This window comes from Fulmarus glacialis, unplaced genomic scaffold, assembly GCF_000690835.1.
Source record: "Fulmarus glacialis isolate BGI_N327 unplaced genomic scaffold, ASM69083v1 scaffold7721, whole genome shotgun sequence".
NCBI lineage: Eukaryota > Metazoa > Chordata > Aves > Procellariiformes > Procellariidae > Fulmarus > Fulmarus glacialis.
In genome coordinates, this window is record NW_009193327.1 from 36 (window position 1) to 21107 (window position 21072).

Genomic DNA, 21072 nt, shown 5'->3' on the forward strand with positions numbered 1-21072 from the left:
TTCTGCTTCTGCTGTCCTGCCCTGATCTGTTCGGTAACACACCGTAGTTGTCCCCCGTGGGTTTTCGCGACTGTTGTATCTGCGTTGTTCTGCTGATACCGTCTCTGTATGCCGCAGCTTGCCGTCCTCCAGCCCCCTCCTATCCAACCTGTGAAGAAAAACACAGGGGAAAGTAATATTCCATCTTACCAGTGGCATCTTTTGCAGCCTATAGGTTGAGCAGAGGTCTTTTTACATCTTGTTTTCAGCTTTGCCTACAAGTGTCCAAAAATTTGAGAGACGATATTTATCGAACAGAAATCCTTAATTACGTTTGGATGGCTTAGTGAGGTCCCCAAACTCCTTAATGGAGGCTGGACTTACAGTGCAAGGCGAGTGGAACAGGCTGGGAGGGAAAAGCGGAGGAGGAAGCTTCATTTCTTAATTCAGAAACTGGATGAAACAACCCTGAGAAACGAGGAACGGCAAAAAAATTCTGGAGAAGGTCATGTTCCACTTCAGCCTGAGACACAGGGCTGACTCATTGTCCTTCTGTTTTTGAAAAATATCATTAATCTGTTCTAACTTTTTCTATTCTTAGGGAAGAGCCCATTTTGTGCTGTGCTCTTTTGGCCACTTACCTGCTTTGTGTTTCTACAGTGACCAGGAGCGAAGGGAAAATTTTAGATCATGTCGGAGTTCTGGCTAATTTCCGCCCCAGGAGATAAAACAAATATGCAGGCATGGGAGAGAATGAACATGGTGACGTCTAAATCCAACCTGTCCAGCAACAGCAAATTCCATATTCCAGACTTAAAGGTAAATGAGGAAGGGGTTTGTGTATGGGCAATACAGCAGCATTAGCCAGGGCTAAAGACTTTCAGGATAAATGTGGGATTTATCTTTTGGGATAATATGCAGAGAGTAGAGGAAGATTGCAGTCGGGGGATGAGTTGTGTTCAGTCAACTGAAAATTGATCAGAGAGAAAAGAAGTCATTGTGCTTAAAGCTGACCTTCACATTGGAAGGATATATGTATAAGGAATGAAGATGACCAGTTAAATAACTACCTATTGCATTCAATGTACCTTTTGGTCCCAGTCATGAAAGTCATACAGCATTGTACATCTTGGATCGCAAATGCAAAGGGAGTAGCTAAGTATTTCGAACCGTGCCAGTAAGACTGCTGACAGAAAACAGTGCTATGATGTACATTACTCCTCGGGAAATGGATGTATGTCTATATTCAGCTACATTACCCAGCTTCATATCATCATATAAATAGAAAGAGTATTAATCCATGATTTTTTTGTATCTTTCCCTTATTTAATCCTTACTTTGTAAGATCTGCACCTTACTTTTATTTCACTTGTAGCTTTGAAAAATCCAAATATGCTGCATTAAAGTCAATGCACAGATGTAGAACTTGGTTCCTTGGGGAGTTGCCATCACCCATCACTTAATGAAGCTACTCTTAGTGCATCCAGGATCTGGCTTTAATCCAAAAAGATTGTTAACAGTTACAATTTGAGCCATCCCAATTACATAAGGATGCAAGTAAAAGGGGAGCATGGCCTGTTCTCAAGTAAAACATACTGAATTGCCACATGAATGTTTCATACTGGGAATGTTGCTTTTTGCATGTGCACCTGGGATTGATATGATTTTCACCATCTATGGGCCTTCTGCAGCTGGTATTGGTGTGAGTCTGCTAATGTCAAAGGAAATAAAGCATTTGCAGTATCTGAAGGTGCAACCAGCCCATTAATATTCTGCTAATTGTTCTATGCAAAATTTGTTTCTTCTTCTTCAGCTTGGCCCTTCATAATGTTGAGCTGGCAACATTACAAGAAAAGGTTCAGCAATATATTGCAATACCATAAACATAAGATTATGACTGTGACAGAGTCACACAAAAAGCAGATGTTGGTCTTGGAGGAAATGGCTTTGTGAGAGCCTTAGTCTTTGGTAATAGCAAAGAACGCAGAGACACCTTTTTGAATAAGTGCTGCTTCCCTTGGTTCGCTCAATACATCAGATTTGCTTGTATGTATATTGTGTGCATTTCTAGTCACTATTTTATCATGTAAAAGACCAGTCTATGCTACTTGATCTTACGGGAATGAAAACAGGAAGGAAGACACTGATGTGTAATCTTGAGACTACACATACTTTTTTTCCTTTATTGGAAAAGGCTTTTTATGCCTTAGGGTCTTGGATAAAGGAATTGCTACTATTTTCCACTAAGTAAATACAGTTCCGCCAGACTATTGAATTCACAAGTGCTAAACACAAGTCAGTGTCCCTAAGACTCTGCCAACAGAAGCCTTAGACAGACTTGTGCATCTTTCACCTACTTCTCATCTTTTGCACAGGTGGGGACACTGGATGCTCTTGTTGGTCTGTCAGATGAATTGGGAAAACTTGATAGCGTTGCTGAAAGGTAAAATAGATCTTATTTACTACCTACAAATGAGAAACAGACATTGTTTTTATGGGATGGTATGTCCTTGTGTTCACCTCGGTCTGACTCGGTTCAGCCCGGACTACAACTGGACTAAAGTGGATAGGCTTTGTTTAACCCTTGTGTTGATTATCATGGAGTCATCACAAAGAAAGGACCATTCCTTTAGATTTGGATGAATTAAGTCAGCGATAGTTCTGTCTGCACAGCAATATGTTTGAGTGGCAGTGCTAGGGAAGCTGTTTCTCAAAGGGAAACTGCTAAAAAAGGTTCTTTTTTTTTTAAAGAATATCATGCCACCCCATCCAGAAACTTAATTAATAAAACGGCATTTGGAGAATATGAAGCCCTCTCTGATCTTATTTTCCCAGAATATTTCTCTTGAGCCTTCTGCCCCTTTTCAACCAGATATAGGAGTTCTAAGGAGTAAGTTCTTCTGAATGAAATCTGGAGCTCTCCCTCTCAGACTTTTAAACTCCTTGAAAATCAGAATATTGTCTCTCATTGTATCAAACCTATTTATGCAGAGACTCACATGATCTCCTTGCTGATCGTTGCCCAGATTGCCTTTTGGGCCAAACTGACCTGGGTGTACAAGGAATAATAAGTATAGCAAGCTGAGAGAATGCCAGGTTGTAAGATACTTCATGGCACAAAGTAGACTTTGTTTTTGAGGCAATGAAAGTACAAGCTGCTGGGGTTTTTTGGTTTGGTTTTTTGTTTTGGGCTTTGTTTTGTTTTTTTTTTTTTGCTTTGGAAGCATACCTCACATACAGTTGTGGTCTTGGTCATAGAGGCATGTGTTAGCTCTGGCGCGTTTTGCCTTTTTTCCCCCAGCCAGGACTGATAAGGATTTGCTTGTCTAAATAATGCTTGATACTTTCATAGATTTTGTCTGGCAGTTGCAAACACGTACAGAAACACTGATACAAACTGTTTACATCTATGCTAGGCAGTTTGGGTAAAAGTAAGTCTGCTACATTATATTTCTCCATACGATTTTTTTTTTTTTCTACTTTACTGGTGCTACAGCAGGGCTGTATTAGGATGATTTGATCGCTCTGGGTTGCATACAATGTTGATCTTTTTAGAATCACAGAATATCTCGAGTTGGAAGGGACCCATAAAGATCATTGAGTCCAACTCCCTGCTCCTCACAGGACTACCTAAAACTAAACCATACTGCTTTTTTCAGGACTTTTAGCAGCACAGAGCAACTTAAAACTTAATTCATCAAGAAAACCTTCTCCATTGTGACCCTGCCAAAAAAACAGCCCCAAATTCATTGTAAACATGTTCAGGCCTCTGGTTCATATTGCAGAGATTCATGAAGTGGGGATGGGCGCAAATTTGGGGAGAGACAGTGCCAATACTTGCTATCTGTTCTAATGGAAGGTGTCTCCTAGTCAGGGGAGCAGATAGGCTGCCCTGTGCGATCTGGGTTTGAGGGCTGCCAAAAATCACGCAGAAATGATTTTCAGAAGGGCTTAGCTAATTCCCAGCTTTGTGAAGAGTTAGGACTTCTGAAAAGCCATCTGTAGGATCCATGATCTGTAGGATCTGTGGGATCACGGAGGGTAATTTTAAGTGAAGTGTCAGTATGAGCTTCCTAGGTTACCTTTGTCATAACTTGACAACATGGTACAACTCCTTGTTCAAGCTGAATGCCACTTTACCCCACTAATTGCCCTTTTAATGCCAGTAATGTCACTTACAATATGACATGCTATAGGCACCAAGCAAAGGGGTCAATGAGGCCCTTCCACCATAAGCTACTGAGGTAAGGACTCTTCCTGTTCGTCTTGTTTGCCTGTCCAGCAGGTAATCAAGAAGGGTCAACAAGATTTAAAAATAAGAAAAATGTGTAAAAAAATAAGAAAAATGCATTAGAGTAGAGTAATAGCAGAGAATAATCAACACAGATCAAGTCCCACAAAGACGTACAAAAGCATTTTGCGTTAAAAAAATGCCCAGGGTTTTGAGTCAGAATTGTGATTCGAGGGTTAAAATGCCAAGCACTTGCGCTCATTGAAGTAAATGGCATCCAGAGGGTTACAAGCCTGTTCAAATGACCTGAGCATTTATGTTCTTGCTCCTCTGAAACAGCTACCTGCTTGAACTGTTGCTAGATAAACACAACTGCCAGTAAAGCCAGGCAGTGCCAACCTGTCAGCGCTGCCTCCTGCCAGGACAGCAGAGAAGGGGCAAGAGTTTGCAGGATCTATTGTTTCCACATACTTTTATTATTTATTTACGCAGGGAGGCAGAGTGTTTTTCCATGTCACCATGTGGTAGCGTGGAGCACTCTCAAGCTGACAGTCCCCTTGGTCACTCTTGGCTGGGAGTTCTCCTGAGTCATCCCCTTGGTCGCTCTTAGCCGGGGGTTCTCCTGAGTCATCCCTGTGGTCACTCTTAGCCGGGGGTTCTCCTGAGTCCTTGGTCAGCGGAGCATTCTGCAGTGGCCTCAGGTTGCAGGACTTCTGCTCCCCGCAGTATTTTGGAGGCCTAGCTGGTAGCACCCTTTAATACGCAGTAACATTTAAAGAGTGTTAGACTTTTTTTGCTTTTTTGAAAGTAATGACGTTGCAGCAATTTCAGAATCAGAATGTGAGAGTCTTCCAAGCCATAATAATAGGCTAAGTGGAGTTATTCTCTTTACAGGTTTTTATTACTACTTCTCAAGGCAATTTAGCTGAAACCCTCTCCTTGTATAACGCATCATTTGAGCAAGATATTTGCTCAAGGTGGGATGCATTTCATCTAAAGGCAGAGGTTTAAGGGTTGGATATGAAAGCTGCTCGCTGTTGGATGTCACTATAGTCGATGGGACTCCTCCGGGGGTCAGACATCTTGCCTCAGACACCAGTGGTACGCAGGGTGCGTGTTCTGTCTTTGCATGGGGAATGTATTGGATGAGTGAATCCCGCCTGCATTTCACAGGATGCAAGGCAAGGCACAGAAACTAAGCCAGGACTGGAGAACATTGCTCTGGCCCAGTGCATACATCCTGCCTGCAGGGACCTTGGGGCATGTGGGCTGGAAGGGAGCCAAGCCTCACCTGGGCAGCTAGGACTGTCAGGTGCATGAGAGCATATACCTGCCCCACCGTCTATACTTATGGAGAGAGACCAGAGCTAACTGTCTCCAGCTATCAGGTTAGCCCCCATCTGCGCTCAACAGTAACGAAAGCAGCTCAGGCCCTTGGAAAAGCTACTGGTTTCTACACTTTCCTGTTGGCTGCTTTCTCCATTATGCCCTTAGCCTCCTGCTGTACTGTTCTTGGAGTCCAAGAAGTACACTCCACTTCTTCTGGAGTCCTGTCCTGTTCCAAGTTTCTTTGGGCTCCCTGGACATCATGAAGGGGCTGAAAACCAGATGCGTTTTCAAACTGAAAATTGCAGAAGTGCTTGGCAAGGTCACAACTGACGGGGAACCGCTGCGTGGATCCCTACACCCTTCCTGCAGCCCGAGTGTGGGCAACGTGTTCTCCAGCAATGCTTGGGTCCCTAAATGGCTGCAGCCAGATGGTGGAAAACTGCACAGCCCTAAGAACGCAATGTTGTAGATTTCTCCTACAGGCACTCTGAACTGCACCTGTCCAGGGTCATGAGAAGAATGGTTTGGGTTGGAAGGGACCTTTAAAGGTCATCTAGCCCAACCCCCCTGCCATGAGCAGGGACATCTTTCGCTAGACCAGGTTGCTCCGAGCAACCTGACCTCGAAAACTTCCAACGATGGGGCATCCAAAGCTTCTCTGGGCAACCTGTTCCAGTGTTTCACTACCCTCATAGTGAAGAATTTCTTCCTTATGTCCAATCTAAATATTTTTCAGTTTAAAACTTTTGCCCCTTGTCCTATAGGTGCTGGTAAAAAGTCTTTCTCCATCTTTCTTATAAGCCCCCTTTATATATTGAAAGGCCACACTAAGGTCTTCTCTTCTCCAGGCTGAATGACCCCGAAAACAGGACTTCTGACTACTGATTCTTGGCAGCATCAGCAATCTCAGATTTTTCCTCCCCATCACAGGACTGGAAAACCTTTCTGAAGACTGTGAGTTTCTTCACAGGAATGGAGATAGAGGGAATCTTTACCTCTATCACTTACTGCTTTTAAATGGCCCGTATATCTGCTTTGCAGCACATCAGAGAAAATCCTTTTCTCTGATGCTCTCATCGTATCTGTATCTGGCCTGAAGTCCCTTTCCTGAAGTCGTGAAAGCCACAGGATGTCACAAGACACATTGTCCAAACACTACAGGTGCCCTTTCAGTCTCCAGCTCATCTGCAGCTGTAGCAGTCTCCCCTCTGTAAGGAAAGAAAGGGAGGATAAGCCTGCTATTACGCTCTGCTCCATGTCACCACGCCAAGGATTATGTCCGCTTCGTGTATCTGCCAATTTAATGATCAGGCAGTTACTTTTTAGCTGTTGCTTTTTTTTTTACAAGGTGTAGTCAGCCTGGAATGGTTAGGGAACTGAAGGCCAAATTCCGTGAATACTTCAGAGTACAGAAGGGTGCTAGAACAACCAGAAAGACTCTTGGCCTGTATGAGATAGTTACTTTGACTAGGGCCAGGGGGATCTACTGCTGGAGGGACTTGATGAATCCATTTGTTGAAATAAGCAAAAAATAAGTAGCTGTTGGAGACAATGTTCTCCAGGAGGGGCTCTGTTCAATTCATTGCTCTGAATCGGGCAGAAGGAGGATTTGAATCTAGTTCTCCCACACCTTAAGGGAGTGTCTTGTCCACCATGCTAAAGAGAAGAGAGAGAGAGTCCCTTAAAGAAGAGGAATAAGAAGGAAATTCTCCCCGTCAAACAAGAGAACACTGTTGTTTTCCCCTGAGTACTTTGTAAGAACCTTATCTCAGCAAGCCCTAAGGGTTTATTTAGCATCCCATGGATTTTCAGCCAGTGTTAGTCTGTATGTAGCCTCTTGTTCCTCCATCACCTTTAGAGTTTTAAACATGGGTTTCTTGCCTTCTGGTTTCTGCTGTGAGTATCATGAGTGTACAGAAGACTGAATCTTGATCTTCTGGAAGTCTAGAGCACTGGGGAGATGATATTACTTATGTGTTTGCAGAGATCAGTGTATTTAAAAATAAGGCATTTAGTTCTGCAATATGCCATAGGTTGTTTATCATCATTTGAATTGCAAATTAACCTGCCTTGCTTCAGGAGTGTTTTGTTTGGGCATCTCCATGTTTATCAGATCATTGTGACAACTGTTTTATATTCATTTTGTTTCTTCACTAACAAAGCTTCTCTTTTTACATCTAAGCATAATAAAGAAAATAGCCCAGTACATAGGAGAAGTTATGGAGGACTCAAAAGATAAAGTCCAGGAAAATCTTCTGGCCAATGGAGGTAGGTGCTGTGAATGTATATATTTTAATGCATTGATGCTGCCTGTGTTTGCTTCAGAATATGAACATGTAGAATTGAAACACTCGCACATTAGAAAGGACAACCATCAGCAACATTTTTTAAGAACACATCTAGCCTGCTCCCATTTTTCTCAAAGTTAGCAGAAGCTTTATCCAGCACCAACTTTGCTTCCAGGACAGCGGTCAGCATCTAGTACTGAACTAGTTTCTAATACCAGAGCTGAGGAGCGAAGAGGAAAGCAGGAGACATCCTTCTTCATTCCTAAAATGACCTAGCGCCTTTCTATGCCCTGTATGGGCTTGATTTCTTACAGGCAGCTAAATCTCATTCTGTATGGCTGCATGACATCTGCAAGTGATCTGTTAGTGATTTGCCTTCCCTCCTACAGTGCTGGGATAGATCACGTTGTTAACTGTGGATTTCTGACATCACAGGTGGCTGTGTGAGGCAACAGCTCCAAAACATGGAGCTGGGGCTGCAATCACAAGGTCGTGCCGGGGGCCGGCAGGACATGCAGGCGCTGCTCCTGTTGGGAGGAGAAGCCCTTCAGTGGTGTCCTGCCCCGGTTGGCAGCAGCTCCGTAGCAGAGAAGAAGAGCAGGCAGTGATGGCAGGGGCACTTCTGACATGACAGAGGGCTGTGGGAGCTCACTACCTTACTGTATGCTCCCCTGCAGCATCTCTAAGTAGTCAATATGGTGTTTTTATAACCTCCATGAACTTATATCGCCCCTTTATTGTCTAGTATGATACTAAAGGCCCTAAAGGGAGCCTGTGGCAAGGACAAAATTAACATTTAGAAACCGATGGCTTCTGGATCTCTGCGTGTTTCGTTAGATCCTGAGTGTGTTTCAGAGCAAATTCCTCCCCAGTTATCCTGGAAAAGTACTACAAAATTGGATGTGTTACACATGCTAATTACAGGCTTGTAGAATGATGCTTTTAAATAAACTAACAGTGCACACTCCATCACGCTTTGACTGTCTGCAGTGTTGTACTTCAGATCTGCATGAGTAAAAGATGGGGAGGAAGTTCTTCTAGAAATGTCCTCCTTGCATGACGTAAGACTGACATTGATGAGTGCAACTGCTTGACAAGTATAATAATCCCACTTACTGTGTTTCAGGGCTAAAGGATAAAATGAAATGTCTCAAAAGTATGTTGAGGATTGATGATTGCAGTGTTGTTACAAGCATGCATTTGTGTGTATTAGTGCTAGAGACAAGTCTTGGTCTGGTTGTAGAGATACAGTGATCAGGTTACGATGGATTTCTCAAATAACAACCTCGTAGCTTGATCACGATATCCCTATGACTTGAGAAACAACAGGTTTCATTTATTTCCTTTGTTTCCTTTTTATACCATTTTCCTTTCCTATCAGCTCTGCATGTGTTGTAATAGAAGGATGTGGAAATTACTTGTATATGTTACTAATTTCTGTCCTCTGTCTGGATTTGGTCATCCAAACAAATCATATTAAACTAAGACATTAACCTTTCCAAGTTTATTGACTGCATTTTAAAAAATTGAGTCAGCTTTAGTATATTAGCATACCCCTAATATATTCCAGTGTCATTCTTCATAAGCAGCAGCATCTTTGCTGTACGAATTCTTCCTCCTCCCCTTTCTGGTTAGCAAAAGGACCCTAAAGCTGAAGACTTCCTCGAGGTCATGAAATCAGAAACAAAATCATAAGACATGAATTCTTGCTACATGGTCCTGTTTCAGACTATGAGACCGTCCCAACTCATGTTTTGTTTTCAGTTACACTATGGAAGTTTTCTGATTTTATCTCAGTTGTATATATTCCTGACAGCAGTTTGGTCCACGAACTGATGAAGATGGTGGCTCTGTGTCTAACGATTGTTTGGTTAGATTTGTGTGAAGAAAAATGCAAAGTACTAGAAAATACAGCGTTTTTAGTTAAGTGAACACACATACTACTTTCCAGTGGGCAACAGTCGGAAGCAGCCATGTGGAGATGTCTCTCTTATAGAGGGAAAACATGTGTTTGTGTAGTAAATGGAATTTTAGTATATCACGACAGGAGGAAATGCTTTCATGCTTATGACAGAATTAAAAATGTGAAATGTAAGTAAAGCTTTTTTTCAAAGAATTGGACCAAATTCTCTTCCATTTATAGTAATGTTAAACCCACATGAATTTTAAAAATTTGGTTAAGTCGTGGAATAACTCCATTCTTTAGAATGAGCTCAAACCAAAGCAAAATGGGAAGCATAACAATTTTGAAGAATTAAGTGTTTTGAAGGGGAAGTATTTAACATTGCCTCTTAGAGCTGGGTGAGTAAATCAGAGTTACGAGAGATTCAGGCTGTGGGGTTCCTGGGCAGTTGTGAGCGCATTGGGGTAGGTGGGAAGCATCTCTCCTGGACGGGCAGCTATGTGAAGTCTTTTAGAAATGACTTGAGAGGTTCCATAAATGAGGGGTGCCATTCCAGGACCATCGGGGTGCTTGGACCGCTTGGCATTTTAAGCTCAGTTCTGCTAGTGTGTTCACAGTAGTTTGTGCCATCCCCAAGATCAGGCTGCTTAACTAAACTGCACCAGTGCCAGAGCACTGCTCAGGAGAGAACTTGTAAAATGGGCTTAGAAGTCGTGCTGTGCTTAACTGCCTAACATTTGAATTCTGCTGAGATTCAAGGAATGCAAGGATAGAAAGGGCATGTGTAGGTCTTCAGGGAACTTTCGTATATCCTCACCTATAAATAGGTCGGTGCCTGTCTTTAAAGAGCCTGTGAATACGCTGTTCCTCCGCACAGCCCAGTAATACCATGCTCTTTGCAGGTTTCATTCCCATTGAATTTAGCAAAGCCTGAGCAAAAAAGCTCGGAAGAGAGGCAGCAGGATGAAATCTTTGTGTCACGTGCCCCATGCTGAAAATGCTCCATGAATTTTATCGCTCAAGTATTTTTGACCTCCCTGACTTTCCCCCAGAGACCATGAGCAAGCACTGCTGGAGAACTGTGCCCGCAGGAGCTGTGAGATAGCTCTCCCTGCCTTCTGCAGTTTTGCCCCCTTCCCGCACCCTCCCTGTGCAGGAGAATTTGCTGATTCCCGATCAGACCTTAGCAGGAAGGGTTGGATCTTTGCCTCGTGACTCCTGTGCATTGGATGTGTGGGAGGTTTACACAGCTGTGGTTTTAGAAAGAGGGGAAGAACACTGTCATGCCAGTGCTCTCTGCCTCTGAGGCAGTTTGTCCTTTGCTAAGAAAGAAGCCTGTTTCCTCCTAACATAAGACTTTCCATGCTTTGGAAATCTAATAGGGTAAACTGACTCTGTTGTGGGGTGAGAGAAGCCCACGGAAAGGATAGCACTCTCCTGCCAAGGGTATTCAGTATCACACGAGACAGGGTAGTATGGCAATTATACAACTTTTCACATTCCTTCTCATGCATCTCAGTTCATAAATTTTCCCCACGCCCTGGGAGTCCAGCCCACAAGAAACGGTGCTCAAACCTCTCTGTGGGACTGAATTAACTCTCTGGACAAGGCAGCAAAGAGCACTGAACAGCCCCAGCATGCCCCTCCTTTTACTTGGCACCTTGAGCTTGTTTTGCTCCCCATCTCCCCAGGGCAACTTCCCAGATATTCTCCTGGTCTGGAAGAAAGTCCACCCTGCAGGTGACACTGCCTCTGGCTTCTTTGTCTAGACACTGAGACCCTACTGCTGCCTCCCTAACCTGCAAGGGGACAGTCCCAGCCCTGCTGCTTGTTGTGAGTTTATCCCCTCCCATAAAGTTGCCCAAGAACACTCTGTAGGGGTGTGTTTGGCACAGGGCTCTCAGGACTCAGCTTAGGCAAAGAGCTGTCTGATTTCATCAACTGCTAGAGGAGAAGTTTTATTTGGTACAATAATGTACCAAGCTTAATGTTTTCTGATGTTAAGGAGCCTTTGTCTTCAAACAAAGTGAAATAGCATGATGCTGTCCTAGGAGCTGGGTGTCACGTGTCACCTCCCCTCTATTCTGGAAAGAAGCCATGGCTCCCTGTGGTCCAAGGGTGCCTTGTTTTGGGGGGCTGCATGCACAGGGCTGTGAATTGCTGTTGCTGGGTGCTGTGACTGGGTTTATCCATTTAGGGAAACACTGTATGGCTTTGTGTGAGATGGGGAGCTCTGCATGCAAAGTCAATGAGAAATTCCCCATTGCACCTGAATTGGTTTGATTTCTAGTGAGCACTTGACTGAATCACAGAGGATTAACATCAGATACGCTCTTAATATCTTTTATCAAACTCTCAACAACCCTGAGTATACTGGGCCGTATTTTTCTGATAGCTCTTGCTGGGATTAAATCAGGCATATTGCAATAATCAAGATTGAGGTTACGTGAAGCTGTTTCTGCCGTAAAGAAGAATGGCTGCACCTTGCTGTGTCCTGCTGATACAGCTAATTTTACAGTAATGCTTGTTCTATACTGTTAGGTGTAATGCAGAAAAGATTTCTGGTTCAACTTCTAAGTTTGGCGATGTTTAGAATGGTGATTAGATTGGGCATATGATCTGTGCGGATTTGATCTAGATCAAATTTCTATGGGATTTCTATGTGGTCTCTAATGTTAATCAAAGTTATGCCTGGGCTATAGCTGGGGACTACTACCCAAACTTTGACCTGCCATCTGGTAAGCTGTCTGCTTTAATGCATCTCTTTGCATTTTCAGTTGACCTAATTAGCTACCTGACACGGTTTGAGTGGGACATGGCCAAATATCCCATAAAGCAGCCACTGAAGAGTATATCAGAAGCGTTAGCAAAGGTAAACTGAACTCCAAATCTTGAGATGTCAGCATGGGGAAGCATGTCTTTTGGCAGTTTTTGGTCCCTCCTCTCATGGCAGTCAGTGAGAGCTTTGCCTTTGGTTTGGGCAGGAACAGGCTCAGAAGCACACACTTTGTACTGAAGCAGTTGATATTATTTTAATTCCTACTGTAATAATAATGACACATGTATTTAAACCTATCCAGTCTGTAAGTATATGGCACTTTATAAGATTTACTACAATACATTGACATGCTTTCTGCACTTTAATTCCCTTCATTGTAATATTTTATTGTTTTTATATACTGCCATATTATTTTCCATTTTGGAGTTCTTTTGTGAAATTGTTGGCCTGACATTAAATCAAACGTATTGCAGGCTGGATGAATTATTTACACTGCCAGTCCATTCAGGCGTCATGTGTTGGTCAATCTAGATAACAAATGAAACCGTGAACTTGCTCCTTAGGTACAGCTACAACACACAGAGCAACAGCGAGCTGAGTCCTCCTTTCCGCAGAGGCCTTTGCCTCAGGGGAGCTCTGACACCGGCTCTGTCTTGCCGCAGTCAGGGGTTTTAGGAGGGGCTGACAGCTCTGTCCCTGCATTAAGGTGCAGAGGTAGCGGGAGGGGGGTGAGGACAACACCTCAAGCACTGAGTTGACTCACTTTTTTTACTTTGTTTTAGCAAGTGACTCAAATAGAAACAGACCTAAAGACCCGATCAGCTGCATACAACAACATTAAAGGAAACCTGCAAAGCCTGGAGAAAAAGACTGTGTAAGTGTAACACATGCCTGTTCGCATCTGGAACGCTGCAAGGCTGAACCGAGGACAGTGCATGCTCGCACCCCTTGCTGTGCTGTGGACCATGTGTGTTCTGGTGGGAATAAATTTTTCTGACTTTGGGTCATGCTGAGCATCTACTGACCCAGCAAAAGCCAGGGCGGGAGCTGGTGTGATCAGCATGTCTCAAAATCAGCTCGGGGAGACTGCAGTTCCTAATAGGATTTTATTGGCAGTGTGAGCAGGCAGTCTTGGAAAGAGTCAAAACCAAATGCACTATATTGTTGTGATGAGATTTCAGGGAGTCAGAAATTAGATGAGCTGGGTCAGCTGGTGGATTCCTTTGCAAGACAGAGCTGTTTCCTATGTTCTGGACAGCATTTGCAGAGCTCCCATAGGAAACAGCTCTGTCTTGCTTGTTCCCGCACCTCACCAGCATTCCACTTACATTTTTCTTTTCTTTGTTTCATTCTGTTTGTCTGGGTAATGCCCTGTCAGGGCTTCCCAAATGTTCCCTCTCCTGTCTTCAACTGCATATGGTCTTTACCTATGTCAGTGCTGATACCTGGATTTTTTTCCAGGGTATCACTGGGGAGAATAGTAAATTCCAGTAAGTAGTAAATTTAAAGCAACTTAGATGATGCTGTGCAAGCCCTCGCCCAACACATGCTCATATGTGCCACTCCTTCCTACTCAGGCCCCTTGCTCTGGGCACAGGACATAGGTAGGTCCTTGCCTTCCCAGCACTGCAGCCAGCCAGGCTGGCAGCCTGCCTAGAAACCAGCCTTTACCCAAGGAAGATACTCACAGGGACTCAAACCAAACCCCAGGGTGGCTGGAATTTTGTTCTGAATGTGGAGCTAAAATGAGCATCCCTGGCACCAACTCTACTGAACCCAACAGAAAAAATACTTCCAGGTGGTGGTTCAGAATGGGTTTGTCAAAAAACCGCTATCCCTGACGGAGACTTGCTCGGCATGGGGACTGCAATGCCCACGGGGGTCAGCAGAGCCATATCACAGTTACATCTCCCCCTCTCTCTGCTGAGTTCCTGTGTCCATGCCTCACCACCGCCAGCCAGCACCACTGGCCTGTGCTTCCAGCTTGGTATAGACAGTGTTAGACACATTTGTCTCAGGCTGCGTCCGTGTGGATAACCATGGGCAGGAGGGACAAGGGGACAATAGCTCCCATTTCCCTTTTCTTGGCACCGTTCGTATTCCCAGCCCACTTCTGCAGCATCTCTCCAGCTTCCATGTCAGCTTTAAGCACCTGGAGAAAGGCTCTGTGTGGGGAACATGAGCAGTGCCAGGCCTCCAGCAAGGTGATGAGGGAGAAGAACGGAGACCTCGTGGTCCAGGCCTATCTTCCTCTCACCGTCCCATCCACCTCCAAATGCTGGCGTCTCTGGTATGTACCAGTGCCAGGTAGCTTGGATTGAACAAACATCTAATAAGTTACTGGCCAGTTAATTAATCTTTAGACTGGCACAGTGAACCACAAACCAAAAACCACTGGTTTAGGTCCTTCTTCACTCCTGCCCAGTGACAGAGAGGGCAGCTGCTCTCTTCCTATACACACCTAGTGCCTACCAGCCGTGCCTGGCCAGCCCCGGCCATCTACACTTCCTAGGTGTGCAACACTAGTGAGACTTAATGTGACCAAGTGGTCTTAGACTGGGAAGGGACCCACACCTGCGCACGAGACTGCTGCTCCCACTGTCCTTCAGCTGGAGGTATCTCTGTGTGCTTGTCCACGGCAGTCCAGGTATGACAGGGTTGCTTTGATGGCTTAAGTCCATACTAACATTGCTTACTGTGGCTGAAGCACGGTCACACAGGCAGCCCAACAGGCAGCCTTGAGAAGGCAGGTGCCTCCCGCAAGATGCAGCAATGACTGGGAGCGGGGTGGTGACTTCAGGTGTGCACTTCCCAAGCATCTACAGCCTTACTGTAGAAACAGTAGCAGCAGAATGGTGTAATTTCACATAAAGGGCATAAACTACCCTAGTGCTAGTCATCAATATTCTGCCGTTAGTATTAGTTGCTTTTTTATTCTTTTTAGTTAGAGTAAAAATAACTAAATGGCCATTTTAGAAGTGTAGATGTGTCCTTTAGCCACCTCCTTCCTGGCCGCCTTCTACCCCAGTATACGCTATCAGCAACTATACCCACAGCACAATACCTCCAGTGTGCTGCTGCTGGGTTCCTGCTAATGTTGTTTTTCCTTTGTCTTCTTCACCGTAGGGGAAATCTGCTGACTCGGACCCTAGCAGACATTGTGCATAAAGAAGACTTTGTTCTGAATTCCGAGTATCTTATCACGCTGCTAGTCGTGGTGCCAAAGTAAGGCAATAGTGGGTGTGCACTCAATGTGGCGTTGAGTTTCAGGCCTAAGCACTGGGCCTGGGCGATACTGGGTCGTCAGTGCCGTGGCTGGGGCACGGGTGGAGCTGTTAGCAAAAAGAGAAGGAACGGTTTCTGCCAAGGGTGGTGCTAGCACAAAAGAGAGACAAAGACTGCTCCGAACTCAGAGCAGGACAGAAGTGGGATGTAGGTTTTTAACTGTTACAGACTGGCTTCTCAAACAGCCTAGGAATAGTAGGAGTTAAAAAAAAAGAGAAAAACAGATTCTTACTAGACCTTAGCCAGCTTATAAAAGGAATTAGACCTGTCAAACTCACAAGGCCGCTCCTAGTTGTGTATTCGTAAGTGCCTGCACGCAGGATGACTGCCGTCACCATCGGTTGTGAAGTTACGCGATGTCCTTCTCAGAAGCCTACACAAAACCTTTTCTCTCCGTATAGCCCTGTCACAACACGCACACATACAGTACCATCACTTTTCTGTCCCTGAAAAGCATGTTACAAAAAGCTATCTGGGGTAAGTTTGTTGAGTTTATTATCTGCACGTTCTTTCAGGTTCCCCCTATAAACACACTTCTCGCTTTGCAAACTCTTACCATTCCCTTGACCCTTTTCTCCCAGTGCTGCACTTGCCATGTTTGCAGTGTAGCGCCAGACCAGCTCTGGGATTGCACGTAGCAGATGTACCACACCTACCCCTGGATCAGGGGCAGCTTGTGCAAGGGTACTGGGGCATGGGACACTCTGTGGAAGTATGTGCCAAAAGCCTCGTTCTTCCCACCATCAGCTTCCTGCTCTGGGCCCTTCCTCACGCCAGGAGCCAAAGTGAGGACTGAGAGTGCAGCGCTGAGGGAAACATCTCCCTAGCTGGTGACTGGGAGAGGAAAGAGTAGGAGAGGCTTAATATATCTTAATCACATAACCCAGCACGAAGAGCTCCAACCCTTCTACCCTAAGCTATTAGCTTAATTATATTTATCAAAACATTTGCTTTCTAGTATATAGTATTTATTTACTGTGCTTTGTTTTGTGTTGCTCAAAGGTCAAGCTACGTACAGTGGCAGAAGACCTATGAATCCCTCTCCGATATGGTAGTGCCTCGCTCCACCAAGTAAGTGAAATTCCAGATTAAGGTCTCTGTGTGTGTCAGAGATCCCTGCCATATTTCAGCCCCTCAAATTGCTGGATCCTGGAAGGAATCACTTGTCTAACGCATGGGCTCCATGTTAACACATAGATTTGCCCAATCTCATTCGCAACTGAAATCAGAAATTACTCTGTTGAAGGGAAGTGCAGATGAAAGAAAAAAAAAATGACTATTTTTTTTACAATTAGCTTCTTGTTTTGTGTAAAGCAGACAAACAATTTGTTACAGTAATCCAGGCATAATTCATAATCACATACAATTTTATGGAAACTACTTTTTACGAAGATCAAACGCTATCTTTGCATCTTTAATTGCTTCCTGCTGTATAATAGGATAATTCAGTGTACTGTCATTTGCATTAGCAAATGCCATATTAACTTATCTTTTCACCTGGAGTAAAAAATCCTTCCTAGGAATTAAATATTCCACTGCTCAGCTCCCGCAGACCATGAGATCCAATCCAAGGCACAAGAGAAGACAGTGCTATTATCTGAAATGGAAGAAGTGGAAAGCACAGAGAAAGAAGAAAGCTGTGTGCTACTGCCTGTCTCAAAAACACAAGTGCATGGAAAGTGGGGGAACGTTACCAGGAAACATAGAGAAATCAGGCAGGCAGAATGTGTGTGTGTACTACGATGGGTTCAGGAACTTAACATGTGGGAGTTCTACATTGGAGATAGCATGGCTGGTGCTAGCAAAGTCTTTGTTCCCTATTTCAGTCACAGCAGTTCTTGAAAAGCAGGGTGTTGTTCAGTATGATAAATGAAAAAAAGAACTGCAAAAGAGGAAGGTAAAGAAAGCATGAGGGATTTGCCATGTCAAATCACAACAGTGAATTTCCCTCCCACAGAATGATTGCTGAGGATGCAGAGGGAGGACTCTTCACTGTGACCCTATTTAGAAAAGTGATGGATGACTTCAAGGCTAAAGCCAGGGAGAACAGGTAAGAAGCACTGATTGCTAGGCAGGGCAAGCTAGCAAACAGATGATAAGGTGGGGCTTGTTCTGTGTGCAGTACAGCTGAACCCATCACTGGTTTTTAGGATTTCTTTACTGTTTGAGCTGCTGCTGGCCCTAAAGCCACTGAGAAGGCAGGGTGGGAAGGAGCTGTGACAACAGATACAGTGATCCTATTTAAGCACCAAACTACAGATCCTGGAGTTGTCCTTCCTGCTCTCATACTGCTGACAGCAGGAAGCTGGCTTTCTGGGGGTGGCTTCAACTCCCTCCCTCCACATACTTTAACTGGTTAAATGGCTAGCAACTTTGAAACATCCCATACCTGCTTCTCTAGAGGCAAAAGAAATGAGTGCACATCTTGCTTGGACTATGGCTTGTGAGAGCAAATGTCATTCAATTGTAGGTTCATGGTTCGAGAATTTTATTTTGATGAGAAGGAACTGAAATATGAAAAGGAAGAGCTGATGAAATTAGCTTCCGATAAGAAACAACAATATGTAAGTAGCACATCACATTGATGGCCCACATCAAGGCTGATGACAGCCTTTGCTACCGGCGTGCCTAAGCACCTCTCACTCAGAAATGGATCTGTGGTTCCAACAGACTCCTGTGAGCTCCATTTAGCCCAGAAAACTGAGGCACAGGATAGATGATTACACAATTGGTCCAATGTCACCCGAGTTTCTGATAAACTGGGAGCCACTAACAGGCTGCCTGAGAATTATCTCAGCAGCCCATGATGGCCCCCATGGTGTTAGCTATGGAGCTGCTTCACGCAGCGAGGGGATGACAATACTGTTGTGCCTGTTCTCACAGGGCCCGTTACTGCGCTGGCTGAAAGTCAACTTCAGTGAAGCATTTGTGGCTTGGATTCACGTGAAAGCCTTGAGAGTTTTTGTTGAATCTGTCCTGAGGTAAGTGGGTAAACGTGCAGTGCCAGCAGAGATTCCTGTAGAAGTCAAAATGTACAGCTCTCTTCCTGGGGCAGTTCCTTCATGGGAGGGAACATCCCTCACACACCATGCTCGAGAAGCTCACAGGAGACAATACAGACGACCACAAAAAAGGTGACATACGAAGTTGATGAAAAACAGTTCTCTGGGGGCACTTACAGGGAAGTGGAAAACAGAAAGACACTCTTTAGTTGACTTTCGGCTTCAAAAAGAAATGCTTTCAGATAAGGAGGCAGCACACCACCACGGAGATTGTTTCTGCAATGCACAATCAGCTAGCATGCCAGGAGACTGAAGAGGGAGATGGGCAGGAGCGGAAAGGCGTGCCCCTTCCCAGCAGATGATCGTGTATGTTGATGTGTTTCAAGGTATGGCCTCCCAGTGAATTTCCAAGCAATGCTGCTGCAGCCAAATAGGAAGTCTGTAAAACGCCTGAGAGATGTCCTAAACGTGGTCTTCAAACACCTGGATGAAGTCGCAGCAGCAAGTATAATGGATGTATGTATCTGGACTACAACTGCACATGCTGTAGCTTGTCTCAGTTTAGCCAAATGAACACTTTCACAGTCCGGGGGTTAGAGCAAGCAACTCCTCACACTTTGCAATGCTAGGAGCCCTGCATGCAGCTCTAATCCCTGGCGGTTACAGATTGGATTAGGGTAACAGGTAGGCTCAGATTATGATGGAGATGCGTAGAGATTGCTTACATTTTCTGTTGAAGCATCTGATGTTTACAGCTAGCGGACTGAAATAGGTCAGCTCAATTATGTCAGTTCCTCTAGGTAAAAAGCTTCAAGTCTTCTATAAACATTCAGATCAACACAAACAAGAAAATTTTATTCAGAACTAAATGCTAAGACTGCGACACCTCCGTCCCCTGTAAAAGGCTGTCGTTGACTAAATACCTCAACCTAGGACTTCAGCAAGCAGCAGTAATTGCTTTCGCCCTCCCCATATCTTGAGTGCACAAATGATTTAGGATAAACCAATTAGGATAAACCAGTAGGCATTGAAACAGCCCAAACCCAGCAAGCGTAAGATTCCCAGTGCATGAAGGGAGAAAGAAATGAGTTGCTCTAGAGCTGAAGCACACAAAAATGTCACAGTACACGTTCATAAAGTTGCAACCAAGCATGAATTCTCAATACTAACTGCATTAGGCAGCCTGAAAACACCAAGCAAACACCAGATTCTCAGTGGTGAATTACTCATCTTAAGCACAGCAAATACAAAACTCCATTCCACCTGTGGAAGAGGAGCACAAAAGCAATCCACTGTAGCTTGGAACTGTGCAGCTTTTTTTACTGGTACTAAGTCATACTGTTTCCTTTTGCAGCCTGGCATGGACATCCCTGGTTTACAACTGAGTAATCAAGAATACTATCCTTATGTCTATTTCAAGATTGACCTCAGTCTTCTTGACTGCAGTTAAAGAAAAATTGCTCAAGCTTCATCTATTAATTTTCAAGACTCTAATGTTACAGTAAAACAATCTTTAGCTGCTGAAAGTCAAATTAAAATGCAGATGGTGTAGCAGGATAATTGCATAAGATCTTCCTCTCACTTCCAGTAATTTTTACAGTATAAATATGTCTTGTTCATAGTTTTACAAAAACATATTTCAGAGGCAGGAGGTACTATGGTAGTATTTATTTTTTTTGGTAAGTTACAAAGATGGAATATCTATTGGACCTGAAATAAAACAATTTTAAAAGTGTGGTGGCTAATGGATCTACTAGGTGTGCACAGTCCTGTTTTTCTATCAAAACAAACTTAAAAAAAAAGGAAAAAAAAAACCCAAACCCACAGAAAAGTAGAAAGCATCAGAGCAAAACCCAAAGATTTTTTAAATTTAAAAAAAAGAAAAGCTTAAGAAGATCCTCAAAATTACTGTGGAGCTTACTGTAGTATGACTTACAGTCCCAAGTACTCACAAGTTTAGTTTTTGCCAAGACATTTAAGTTAGAACAGTTCCACTAGATCTCATCTGCTGGGATGACTTAGAGTTGGTGCACATTTCCTGCACCAAATCAGCAGTCAAGTTACTGTTGGCTACCAGTGGTTCTTACACTGCCTTTCATGGGGATGAGCTAAAGGTGATCTCTTACAGACACTAGATGACAAATATCCATATTAAGTTATTTCCTTGAAAGGAGGGGAAACTTTCAGTTCTTTCATTCCTTACTTATAAACAAGCTGATCACGAGGGTCACTTCACTAGACACTGATACACAAGACATGGAGAGCAACAAAATATA

At 44.0% G+C, this 21072-nt stretch overlaps 1 protein-coding gene across 1 annotated transcript; it reads left to right on the plus strand.

Annotated features, from left to right (window-relative positions):
- The first annotated feature begins 639 nt into the window (after positions 1-639).
- Positions 640-20246, plus strand: ATP6V1C2 (ATPase, H+ transporting, lysosomal 42kDa, V1 subunit C2). The gene is made up of 12 exons (XM_009587397.1): positions 640-798; positions 2355-2422; positions 7722-7807; positions 12508-12602; positions 13292-13383; positions 15636-15734; positions 16797-16865; positions 17752-17844; positions 18265-18358; positions 18678-18775; positions 19183-19312; positions 20151-20246. The coding sequence occupies exons 1-12, from the start codon at positions 670-672 to the stop codon at positions 20244-20246; spliced, it is 1149 nt and encodes a 382-aa protein (XP_009585692.1). The 5' UTR covers positions 640-669.
- Positions 20247-21072: the final 826 nt, after the last annotated feature.